Below are 12,912 nucleotides of genomic sequence, written 5' to 3' on the forward strand. Positions count from 1 at the left end.
ATCCGCCTTTATATTACAAAGAGAAGAGAAAAAAGAGAAAAATGCCTACAGTCAGACATGATTCATATCTTCAGAGCATCTAAAGCCCAAGAAATATCACATTCCTACTAATACAGGAGTTTCTACTTTCCTTCCCAGAACAAATCCCTGTCAAACTTATAATTTATCCAATAGAACACAGTGATTTAGTAGTTGGTGTATATAATGCATGTTGACGATATTTTTCTTCATATGGCCAGAGTTGGTTAGCTGGTCACTTACAGACAGAAAGGTCTCCCAGAAGACTGACCCTATGACGAGCCTTCCAATATTTCTGTTGGCTTTCCCTCTTAGATTCATGAATTCATGTGAATGAATCGGACACTATTTGGTTTTATTTTATGGAAAGGAAGCTTTGGAGGGAAGATGTACTTAAAGAGGCAGGAAAACAGCACAAGAACTGCTTTTGAATGCCATGTGCATGAGGAATGTGAAATAAGGGAACATAGAACCAAATGGTGTGAGAGCAGCTGTTCAGGGTGTCGCTGCTGAGCAGCCGTGTGCCTCAGAGCTCAGGCAGGAGCAGGACAGCACACACGGGTTGTGGGTTGAGCACAGCCCACGTGTTCTGCCTGTTGGTGTGGTCAGAGAGCTCTGAGGTTTGTTCCTGAAGGCCGGTGAGGGGAGAGCAGGGAAGGGCAGAGGATGGACCAACCCTCCCAACACGGGTGTCTCATGGTGCTGGGCTGGGAACCAGCATGGTGACAATGCATGGTGCTGACAATGGCATGTCAGGGTGCCACTGCCATGGGCTCAACTTCTACCAATGGCATAAAATGGCATAAAAATGTTAATGGAAACCAGTGGTGTCTCCTGTGGCACAACTTATGTCATGAGGGAAAGGAAGGCTGCATCCCAGGTTATCCTTTGACATGATATATTTTAATTTGCAGAATAGAGCAATTCAGGCACAGACTCAGCTCAATTACAGGTACATTGCTTCACACAGATTGACAGCATCCAAATCAGACACATTGAATCAGGATGGGCACAGTGAACACAAGGCCCAGGTCATGTATGTTTCTGTGTCAGTTACTTTAGAAGTATGCAAAGTCCCCCTGCACCTGAAAAGGGTCATGAAGCTCCAGTTCTGATGTAACAGTATTGCAGTGACACAGATCACTATTTCAGCAAGAGGAGGAATCTCAAAAGGCCATGTCATTCTTTCCTGAACCGTGTTGGAATGTTACAGACATCTTTAAAATCATCAAATGTTTTTGTAGATTTCAGTCAGATTTGAAAATGATGAATGAGATATTCTGAAAATATTGGGAATTCCTCAAAATCCTCTTGAGAAGGTTTTAGTAACTAGAAACTGCATTGAAGCTTTATGTTCACAGAATGTGTCCATGCCTGTGCTTAAAGTGGTCTATTCTATGGATCAGGTATTGTAACCTCAAGCATTCCAAGAGATTCCATTCTAGTCTGAGTCTTGGCCCTGTTTTTCTGTTGTTTTAGAGAGACTGTGATGATTTCCAAGGAAAGTACAGCTGATAATAGACAACATACACAATTATTCTTAATAAGACTAACATCCAATAAAAAGAAATTCCTACCTTCCTATTGACTGCTGATCAAGGCCCTAATCTACTCATTCCAACATTTGTTATTTATCCATCTGATGATTTCAATTTAATTGTTCCGGATCTAAACTAGAAAGTCCAGGCTAAGGCACTGTCTTTTACATGGATACAGGTCTGACATGACAGCTAATGTGGTGCCAAATCCTAGGTGGCAGCTTTTGAAATTTGGGATTGCTCCAAATTAAGACAAATGTGTGTGCTGTAGGGCAGGCAGCCATTAAAACGACACAAATCATTTCTCCATTGCTTAAAGGTGAAAAAATGTTAAATAATATGAAAAGAACACAAACAAAACATATAATGTAAAGGAAAAGGAAGGAGCAGACTGACTTGATGGCTTTCATATGGGCCTCTAAGCTGGGATCCCTGAAGCCACTTGCATTATTTTGCATGTGTCTGGTGTGTATCCACAGAGACCGAATCAGCAGTACACTTGAAACAACAGACAGTATTAAAGGCATAGCTATACCAGCATTACAGATAAGGATTAATAAACCCAAACTGTCTTTCTTTGTGGTTGTCAATGCTGAAGAATTTGTCATGGATGAAGGAGCAGTGATGTTCTCGTGTACACTGTAGACATCCAAGGTGAAGGAAGTTGCAGCTGTGAAGGAGCAGAGCCATGATGTGAGCAGCATCCAGGGCACCAGCCTGGCAATTCTCAGCTTCAGCCAGATGAAGAAAGACTGTGTAAAACTGGCAACCTTGATGCAATAGAAGACACTAAGCCAGGCTCCAAACCAGAGGCTGGAGTAGCTCAGAAATGTAAATATTATCTTGGAAGCTAAATTCACGTTTTCTTGACAAAAGAAGCTTTCATAAAATATAGTCAATAAGTATTCCAGTGTATTCCATGACTGCACAATGAATCTAGATGAACTCAGAGAGATCACGATCATATCATATGGGGGCCATGTTTTGCTCCCAATGCAGCTCATTGAACTGGCAGCCAAGATAATTCCATTTCCCAGAATTCCTGCCAGGGATTCAATTATAGCAATTGATAGACAAAGGAGAACAAAAGATGTCATCATTGCAACTCAAGGGCTTGTGATTATTACCCAGCTTCTCCTGGGCTCCTGAAAGCCTCGGACCTCGCACTGCCAATTCCAAGAGTTGTTATGGGCAATGCTCCCCTATTTATCTCAGGCGCAGAAGTAACCTTTTGTGATTTAATATTTCTGCTGGTTTACATCTTGTTTTCTAGGCTGATCGCTCATCTGATTTGTCTAAGCATGCAAATGGGGTCAAGATTCAATTACATAGGTTTCATTTTTGTGGAAGGATTTGCATTGTAAAGATATGGAGCAGCTCAGCTGGGGTTTGTAGAACTGCGGATTTGCACTACAGTATCCGATGCCCTGCTTTACATGCCTAGATTTGTTTTTTTTTAAATATCTTAGACCTTTATCTCTCTCTGTCTTGCACGGTTCTGTCTTCTTTGTTTATGAGAGTAAACTCTGTGGCCTCTTCTAATACTGAAGCAGGTCTTTATCAGATGTATTCAAATATCTGCTAACAGGCTTGGTGGGCATGCGACAGGCAATCAAGGTATAAAGGATTTTCGTCATCTCTCCCCTGTCATTGCACAGTATTGTAAAGGTTCTAATATTTCAAGTTCTTGTTTTTATGAAGTAAACCAAACTGTTGACATCCTGTAGCACATTTTGGAGGTCTGGCTCCAGTTTCTTTGCTGTAATAACTCATCTATGAATATTGCAGTGAACGAATTCCAGCTGTAGTGATGACTACAAAACCCTACCACCCAATCCTTCTCTTATGCCAGTCAAAGCAGCTGTTTCACTGGTCTTTACACTTGCACAGCTCTTACAGAAAACATTTTTATTAAATAAATAATTTTCTGTGGAGAATACAGCTTCTGGGGTAAATCTTCCCTTCAGTGGCTTACAGAAGGTAGCTCTTCATTTACTTCACTACTGAAACAGAATTTGTCAAATACCTTAATCTGAGGCATTATGGAAACATTTGTACTTTCACCCACTCAGGAATCCTCTTCCACTATGTAACTTGTGTTTATACTTGTCTCTTCAAGACTTTAGCAGTATTTTCTATGTGTCTTCTTGCAGTGTTTGCTGATAACAGAATGCATTTTAGTTTGCTGCTCTATTGCTTTCTGTGTATTTTCCCTATAGCTTTCTGTGTATTATCCCAACCACTTTTACTTTTTATGACAGAAAGAATAAGTGTTTATCTGGTCCTATGTGACATTTTTTCTTTTGCTATGAAGCAAGAAACTTCAAAGGAGGCTTCTCTACACATTTGTCATAAAGTTTGGTGAAATTTTGTAAAGTACTGAATTGAATGTCATGTGGCTTGAAACATGGCTGAAAAAATTGTAGGGGTTTGTCTTTGTGCTCTGGATGCTTAGATTTTAAATATCTTGTTAATTCTGATGGCTTCATAGTGACATTAGCTGAATTTTCAAAGTATTCTCAAAGTAAAATTTTCAAGTACTTCCTGGCCATGTGATGTGCCTGGCCAGCTGTGTGCAACTTTATATTATCCTGGTAACCCACACCTTTGTTTCCATGGCTAAGAGACCCAGGGTGATTCATGTGCCTCTACTCACTGCAAACCTCAAAAGCCAAGCCAAGCCAAGCCTACCCTATCTGGCAATGGTCTGACAATCTGAGTGACACTGCTGCCATTCCAGGTGCTGGATTTGATTCTGCTGCTGTATTCTCAATTATGCTCATGCTCAGGAATTATCTAGAAAGTACTGGAGCAATCTTTTTCTCCAGGAAGGGTCAAAGGAAGCTGCTAATGGGTAGATAATTCCTTCACCCTGTGAAAAATGACCATTCAGTTCCTGGGATCATATTGTGCTGTGCACTTTGGTGGAACAGTGGGAAGTGACGCATTTTGACCTGAAAAGGGTCAGTTTAATGTTCTGTGTAGTGATCTCATGCCTGTCACTGTCACCATATCACATTCTGGTCATCAGCACCTGAGAAGAAGGTGCTCCATTGCATTTTGCAGCCTTTCCCCCCTTGATACAGATTGTCAGGCACCCAGTCTGAGTCCATGGTGCAGATGGACACAAAGGTCTCTCAGGCCATCTTCCAGAATGTCTACCCATGTGTCAAAATCAACGTCAGCAGGGTGCTAGCTGAACCTGAACACCTCATCCTCATGGAGTCAACTAACAAAGTACGTATATATCCCCATACACAGTTTAGAGAAAGGCTACTATAGAAGCCTAGTAGTCAACTATTTCAAAAGCTGCTCAACACCATGTAAGCCCACAAGGGAGAATTATGGTTGAAGCATAGATTGCAATGGTCATGTCAAGGAGCAGCAGGAGGAGCTGTTCCATAAAGAAATGAGATCCAAAAAGGCAGCATCACCACAAGGCAGGCAAGGATGTCAAGCATGCAGTCCCACCTCCTATAACCAAGCACAGCTGAGAAGCTCTGTGATGGGTCAGCCAACAGTCCAGTAATACCAGATATGTCCATAGTGATACAACATGTCCAAGATCAAGCCAGTTAATTCCAATTTGTAGACCAGGATCAGTTTCCAGGTCAGCTAGGCAGATGGAAAGACTCAGGCAAAGCTGCAGCACAGCTCAGTGAGAGCTGTGAGAGCAAGGGTGAGCACCCAGCTTAGAAATAGCCCCCAAAATGAGAAGGGGCTGAGCCCTGCTGAGCCATCTCCAGCAATCTGTTTTAAGGTCAGTCATCTGTGCTGTGGAAGTTGGCTCTGAAACTCAGCAGCCAAAACTCCAAAAGAAGTGTAGAGCCCCTAACTGTACTCACCATAGCAGTACCTGGGAACTTTATCTCAGTCCCGCCTTTTTATTGTCTGGTGGTAAAATTAATTATATCAGCAGTATTCAACACAAGTAGATTCCAAGGGCTTGACAAAGAAATCAGAATTAACTACCATAGTAGATGGGTAGCTAAGTACATAAAGTAGTTCAGTAAATGTCTAGAGAATAAGTATACAGTGTACAGCATTCTGATCTGGTTTACCAGGAGCACAGCCAGTAGATTAAGGAAAGTGATTCTCTTCCTTAACACTTTTTGAGGTGATATCTGGAGTATTGCATCCAGTATTTGGGAGGAATTTTATTTTTCTGGTGACTGGACACTACTGAATTTACACACAACACCAGTCTTAGGCTGACCACAAAGTTCTGGAAGACAGATTCAGAATTCAAAATCATTTTGGCAAGCTGGAGATGCAGTCTGATAAAATAGGGACAAATGCCTACAGAGATGAATAAACACATGCATATATAAATTTGTGAAGAAAGCAGTAATAAAAATAGATGCTATACTGGGAGATGCAACCAAAAATTTATGTTTGTTGCATAAATTAAGGCATTGTACTCTTGTATGTGGCTCTAATAAAGTTGTATTTCAGAACTATAAAAATTGGATACAACAGCCTTTTTTAGTTTAGAAAGAAGAAATCTGCAAAAGGGCTAACAAACATGAAAAAATAGCTCTGAAAAGACAGGAATAAACTCTTAAAGTGCATTGTGAAGAGGGCAAGGAGTGGCTGGTTTCATAATTACAAAGCCAGATCCTTTTTACAATTAGTCTTAAAACCTGGAGAAAAAGAAACCACATGTATATTTTCATTGCAAACTTTTTTAAAAAGTTTGAACAAGAAGATTCTGGAGAGTCCCAGAAGAAGATGATCCTGCCTTGGATAAGAGAAGTAAATGAAAGCAAAGCTTATTCATCTAACTATATAGAAATCTACTAAAAATACATTTCTTTCCATTTCATTAGTCTGGGAGAAAATCTCTTCCAGCTAATTTGACTGCTTGGTGAACTAAAGTGTTTGGTACTTAATAATACCTGATAGTGACACAGGAAATTATTTTGTTCAATTCAAAATATGCCACGTTGCTGGCCAAATGCAAACAACTCCATTTTACAGATGCAATGGCAAGTAACCTGATGACTAAAAACCTCATATTACAACAGAATCAACGATACAAAATGGAACTTGAAATCTCCAGTATTCTAAGTTTAAGCCTTAACATCTGAAACACACTGCAATAACTGGAGATACTGAGGAGGATGAAAAGGCTAAGAAGAGGAGACATAAAATGAAACTGTGGTGGAAATACAGAAGAAAGAAATTTAGTGTTCTGCTCAGAAGAGATGAGGTAATTTTAGGAGTTTTTTAAATTTTTCCTTTTATTTCACAAGAATTACTTTGTGATATTGCAATGTGAAGAGCTTTAGTGTCTAAATTGGATCTAAACCACAAATGAGGACAGCAGATTTAGGGGCTGAACCAAAGAGAATTTTTGTGACTGATGACACTTCACTGTCTTGTCCACAGATGTAACTAATGGTAGATATGATGGATGTACTTCTAGCAAAAAAATACTTAAAAACAATATCTTGCTGATACTTTCTACAGTATTGTGAATGACCATGAAGTTCATACAGTTTTAAATTTAGCCGTAAATGCTGTGCTTCCATAGAGTTTCTTGTTGCAGCATTACAATTAAAATACACATTTGGAGACATAAATCTGCGTTGTGGTCAAGTGGCTATTGCATCGTAACATCCACGATTCGAGTGATTTTGCAGCAGAAGAACATTATCAACATGTGAAATATAAATAATTCTGCTTGATAAACCCATAATCTCTGAAATTCAAGGCCATTTTCACCTCACACATTGGCACACATAATTCAGGTTATAAGGCTTTGTTCTATTTTGTTGTCACCAAGCATAGCAATTAACCTGAGTTTTCCATAAGTAGGTACAACTCCACATCTCACACAAGGTTGTCTTTCATCTAAATTACATCTGTAGGGCTAATACAGTAAAGCACAGGACATACCTTTTATGTTATGAAATTCACAGCTTTTGATTATGTTGCCTATGATTATGTTTCATATTATATGAAAGGGTATTTTTGTTATGGTCACTTTTCACAATCAGAACGGAGTTTTACAGGAAATGTCCCTCTACATGAGCCTGTAAGCAATTGTAAAAAACAGAGCAGAGAGCAAGCACTTTAAAGAGCTATGGAAAATGGTTTTCTAGGATGTATTTTGGAAGATGGTGCACTGTGAAGAAGCAAGAACAGAGTTGATACACACTTAATTGTAAGAGAAGCCCCCTGGCAGCCTGCTGGACTCAGATATTTCATTTGCCTTAGCATGCCCCCTCAGTACAAGGCCTTGTGGCTGCTTATTCAGGGATTAGGCTTTTATTCTTTTTTGCTCTCCTTGATGTTAAATAAATGCTTCAGAGACTAGGACTTGCTTTTCTGAATGGAAAACTATGCCTCATGGTTATTTTGGAATGGTTTCACAGGGAATGTCTGAATGCATAAAGAGATATACAACTGCAAAAATATATTTTTTAATATCAGTCTTTACCCTGTTGCAGAGAAACAAAAATCAAGTTCTCACTAGTACAGTAACAACAAAAAAACTACAAAATCTTTAACAATAGCCTGAGGTGAGATTCTAATTATGCTATTTATTCTTAGAGGTTGTGCCCAATGAAGCAACAAATGAGATATTACAGTAACACAGAAAATAATAGAAGGCATTCATGTACGATAGGGTTATGATCAGGGAAAATCATGTACATTCATGTAGGAGAGGGAAAAACAAGGTGTTTTTCAGTTTCAACTTCAGTGGTTTTTGCCATTCTTCTTTTCACTGCTTCTCCTGTCTTTCTTGCCTAATCTTCTCTACCTTCTTACCTTTCATTCTCAGATTTTCCTTCCCTAGTACCTGAAACCAACTCCTTTTCTATCCTGTCATCAAGGATACCCTTCCTGTTTACCTTCCAGTTCACATATCTTGTATCCATTCTATCCACCTGGATCCCAGGTTTGAGTATAGTCTTCCTTATGCGTGGACTGGTGAATCTTCAATTCGAAGGAGTCACAGAGGTCAGGCTATTCCTCTTTTTTCCCCATTGTCTTTAACAATTTATCCAGGTAAGTAAATTGCTGCACATTGAGTGGTTACAAACTTTGGTCTCTCCCCTTCTTCCTTCCTCCTCTGAACCTAAAGTCTATTAACTGGTGGCTGTGGTTAGAAGTAACAATTACTTTTCTGTCCTTTTTTTTTCTGAATAAAGGTGTCCCAGAAAGCTGGAAGGACAGGTTGCCCAGGGAAGTGGGGGATGTCCCCTCACTAGAAGTATTCAGGGCCTGGACAGAGATTAAGCAGCCTGACCATGGTGGGTTGGTTGAACTGGATGATTTTTAAAAGGTGCCTTCTAACCAAGGCATTCTCTAAGTCTTTGAGTTTGTGTACTGATCGACTGATGCTAGATGAGCAAGAAAGTTTTTGGTGGATAAAAGAGTGAAAAGTCACCATGTGTGAAGTTGCCATGTGAAAAGTTGCTGCATATGTGATTTGAGAGTGTCTGAGAACACTTCTGTCCCAGAAGGGATCTGTCTCTGTCACCTGCAGGGCAGTTAGAACACTCTGCTAGATCCCTGACTGACAGCTCCAATTATGGGTTGTTTAAAGTGAATTTATCCTGTCATCAGTCCTCCAATCTACAACGGAATATTATGGCTCTCAGGCTATCCTGCCTCCAGTTTTCTGAACTTCTTTAGTGAAGTAACAAGTGCTACAGTGTTCTGATGTCCTCAGACCAAATTTGTGCTTTTGATGGTTGCCAAAATTATTACTAACCTTTAGCAGACAGTCTTTCATATCAAGGAGATTTTCTTCCATGTTGTTTTAATCCTCAAGTCACACCGCTCAGTAGTAGTATCACCAGGGACCATTTGAGGTAGAAGAGCTTGAGTTAAACAAGGTTTTTTTAAACCTAAGTGCAGTTTCTTTGTAAGTGGTAGCCTTTTTACAAGAGTTTTCAAGATGGCCAGCGTCATTAACATTGCCTCAGCATGTTTTTCTAATGCTCTTTTTAAAAGAGCAATCTTTCGTGCAGTCTGTGATACATATATATTTTGGAAGGCTGAAGATGGAATATCAATCCATCCAGCAGAACTTCAGTCTACCAAACTGTTGCAGTGGAATTTACTATTCACATGATGTAGAAGATCAAAGTCCCAATTCAATTTCACTTCAGGACAGATATTAGAAAAATAATTTGCTGAAACCTGCTTTTGATTCCAAACCATTTGAAATACTAACAATTTAGAATTGCCATAATAAATACTTGCAACAACATCTGTCAAATGCACGCCAACACACTTAATATGTCCATATTTCTTTGAATCATATGTTTATTTAATTCTAAGAGGTATCTAAAAGATAATTGCTGTTAAGCATTTTTATGTGTAACAGCTGGAAGGCATGCTGAACATTATATTTTTTCAATGTGCTGATCAGTTAGATTTGGAAGAAGCTAATGCACTGTACAGAGGAGAGAAATTGTCTCTCCCAGAGAAAAAAGCCAGAGGTTCTCTTACTAATTTGTGGACTCAAGGGAGCAGAGCTGTCATATGTGCCTTAAAGATAAGAAGGGAATGAGTTGATAAGGATTACTTGTGACGTCTTCTCCCTCCCTGCCCTCCCTCCCTCCCCCAAGCCCCTCTTCCTGCTTCTGTAATTAGAAAAATTTTACAGGGAAACTTTTTGTCTTTGCTTTCTGTAGGTGAGAAAAGTGTCTTCAAAGAAAGCTACATGCTAGCAGGAAAAACAACAGCACCATTTTCATGTATATTTGAATACTTCACACAGTCAGCTCTCAAGATGCCCAAAGCTCTACAGGTTGTATATACAAAACCCCATCAGAGTATTTACAATGCCATAATGCAGTCCTCTCCAAGGCAGAGCTTTTTCAAGCCTTAAATATATATACAGACTGTTACTTTCAAACAGAAAGTGCTACTGTCCTGTGGCACACAATCTGAAAGAAATTTCCATATCCAGTTGGTGATACGGAAAATGTAAGACATGCTTCACTGCCTTATTGCTACCAGATGCAAATATGCTCTATCTTTACCCTGACAGATGCAAGAAACTCTCCTTAAAAACATACATAACTACAGCGTATGAATTACTATGCAACAGCCAAACAGATTTTTCTGAAATGTGGATCATATAATTTCAGACAAAATTTATCTTATACCTGGATATCTCAGACCATAGTCACAGTTGTAGGATCTACATGAAATAAATCCACATTTTTCCAATGAGATACACAAATTTTTGAATAAATAAAAATTTTAACAACTTAATTCTCTCCATAGCAGCTCAACTTTGCTACTGAATTACTGAACTCAAAACCCAATGTCCACTACAGCAGAATATTACTCAGAAGCATACTTTTACAGAACACTATTGGGAATCCAATAATAATGTCTGTTAGATCCAACATATGATGTTACTATGGTATGTAATGCCTTCATAGAAGAAATATCACCACCACACTAGATCTTGCAAGGCAGCTTTCTCAGCATCACAGCACCATTGAAACATGTAATTCAAAGAGCTGTGCTCTTCATTGAGAAAGAGAGGGTTTCTCAGGTTTCCTTTCCTGAAACATCCCATGCACTCTTGAAATGAAGCTGAGATCCATCTACTGTTAAGGATGTGTCCTGATTAGTTTACAAGTCTGCTAAAAATCATCCATACATACACATTCAAAGCATTTCTAGCTAGCATGTGTGGGACAATCCATTTCTAGTTAGCATGTGTGGAAATATCAATGTAATGTTTTGCCAAATTATGTGGTAAAATTTCATTTAATCAAGAGGAAATGAGAATACCTGTTTAATAGCTACTGGTATATGAAATGACATTAATGTCAATCATTTCCTCCCAGCATATTGACCAAAGGCTTTTTTTGTCTTCTCAAGTGTTATTTTAAAAGTGAATACTTCAGTCAAGCTTTTATTACTTGCTCTAATTTTAATAACATTGTGTTCAAAAACATCATAACCATTTTATAATCAAAAAAGGCAATAAATTCCTTGCCCAGGTAAGTTTTAAACTCTTTTCATAGAGAAAAGAGAAGTAAAATTTACTTCATTTCATAAAACTTGGCAGCTGTTAGATGCTGTAATTATGAAGGTGGAAGAGTTCAGATACAGTTAAGACAGATAAATAAACTCAATATTGTCATGAACAAATTTGTCCATATAGTTTACAAAGATCTCTTCACTGTGAGATCTCAATTGTGGCTAACAAAAGACTGTTTTGTTGCTTTCATTAAGTCAAATCTCAATTTAAGCGAGAAGTATTTGCAAAATGGATTCTGATAAGGTGAAGTGACACGCTGCAAGGAAAGAAAGGTCAGTAGGGACCTTTTTGTCAGTATGCAAGAACTTTCTTACTGTATTTAGAGCTGTTTGGTAAATATAGAAATATATAGCTACCAGTAACCTGAATGCTAAAAAGAACTGGGGGTAAGTAACTAATTTCAGCCATATAAGAAATCTGTTGTGATAGTAAAGTGTTAAATTATGCAAGCACTACAGAAATAGGGAAAATCAGGTTGATAGGAGCTCTGAACAACTGAGCAGATATCAAATTATCTTCAGACTAGTGAACCAAGATATCACATTCTTCTCAGAGACTTGCAGCCTGGGGAGGCAAACAGTCCCATCCTGGTGTTCTGCTTGTTTCAAGCACTTTGGAAGCTGATACCAAGTTGGTCCCCACTACCTCTCAGCTCACAGCTGCCAATTGGGAAGGTCTCAAATCCCAATGTCTCACTCTCCTACTCAGTTTTTAATGTCTCAGAGAAGTAATCTGGGTTCCCAGTCCTCAAAGCAGAGAAACCTCCCTCCCAAATCTTCCCAATACTCCTCCTTAAATAAGCAAAGACACATAGGCTGGCTAACTTCCAAGAAGCAATGAACAACTGTAAATAGAATCAGTACTTAATGATTTTCTTTTACTATGACTCTTAATGGGAAAGAGAAAAAGCCAGATGTGTTCACTCCTTGAATGGACACTAGGGCGCAGATGAGAGAGCGAGAGTAAGAAGCAAGTCAGCACCTTGGCTTTTCCTCGTGGGAGGAGGAGCACTAGGATCCCTAGCCCACACTATCTAGCAATAGGCAGAAGCCTGCGGGCCCCAAGGCAACAGCAGGTTGAAACAGGCTAGTGGCAGGGAGAATATCAGACCAAAACAGGCTTGTTGGGTGGGCAGGATAGTGAGGCTGCTGGAGAGAAAAGAAACAGTGACTAGCTGAGAAGAGGCTGAGGGAGATAGAGAATCACATACTTCTGTTCAAAAAGATTTCGGTGGAGCTCCAAGAGACAGAAAGGCAGGTGGGTCACAGAGACACAGAAGGGGGGGAAAAATCCTTTTATGAGAAGTAGAGGTGTTAAGATGTTAAGGTGTTA

The 12,912-nt window shown here is 39.3% G+C and overlaps 2 protein-coding genes across 5 annotated transcripts in view; one reads left to right on the forward strand and one right to left on the reverse strand.

The window, feature by feature from the left end:
* Nucleotides 1–1,720: 1,720 nt before the first annotated feature.
* On the reverse strand, nt 1,721–2,671 carry LOC102068291 (taste receptor type 2 member 40-like). Its single transcript, XM_005494981.2, has one exon. The coding sequence runs from the start codon at nt 2,654–2,656 to the stop codon at nt 1,721–1,723; it is 936 nt and encodes a 311-aa protein (XP_005495038.2). The 5' UTR covers nt 2,657–2,671.
* Nucleotides 2,672–6,435: 3,764 nt separating this feature from the next.
* KEL (Kell metallo-endopeptidase (Kell blood group)) overlaps nt 6,436–12,912 on the forward strand; it is a 29,227-nt gene continuing 22,750 nt past the window's right edge. The window contains exon 1 of one of the 4 annotated variants that reach the window (XM_074534909.1): nt 6,436–8,818. The gene's annotated coding sequence lies outside the window, so the exon portion shown is untranslated. Of the gene's footprint in view, nt 8,819–11,846; nt 12,838–12,912 lie in introns of those variants that run through there. The other 3 variants (XM_074534910.1, XM_074534908.1, XM_014272702.3) reach the window with 3 other exon arrangements.

This window comes from Zonotrichia albicollis, chromosome 2, assembly GCF_047830755.1.
Source record: "Zonotrichia albicollis isolate bZonAlb1 chromosome 2, bZonAlb1.hap1, whole genome shotgun sequence".
Lineage (NCBI taxonomy): Eukaryota > Metazoa > Chordata > Aves > Passeriformes > Passerellidae > Zonotrichia > Zonotrichia albicollis.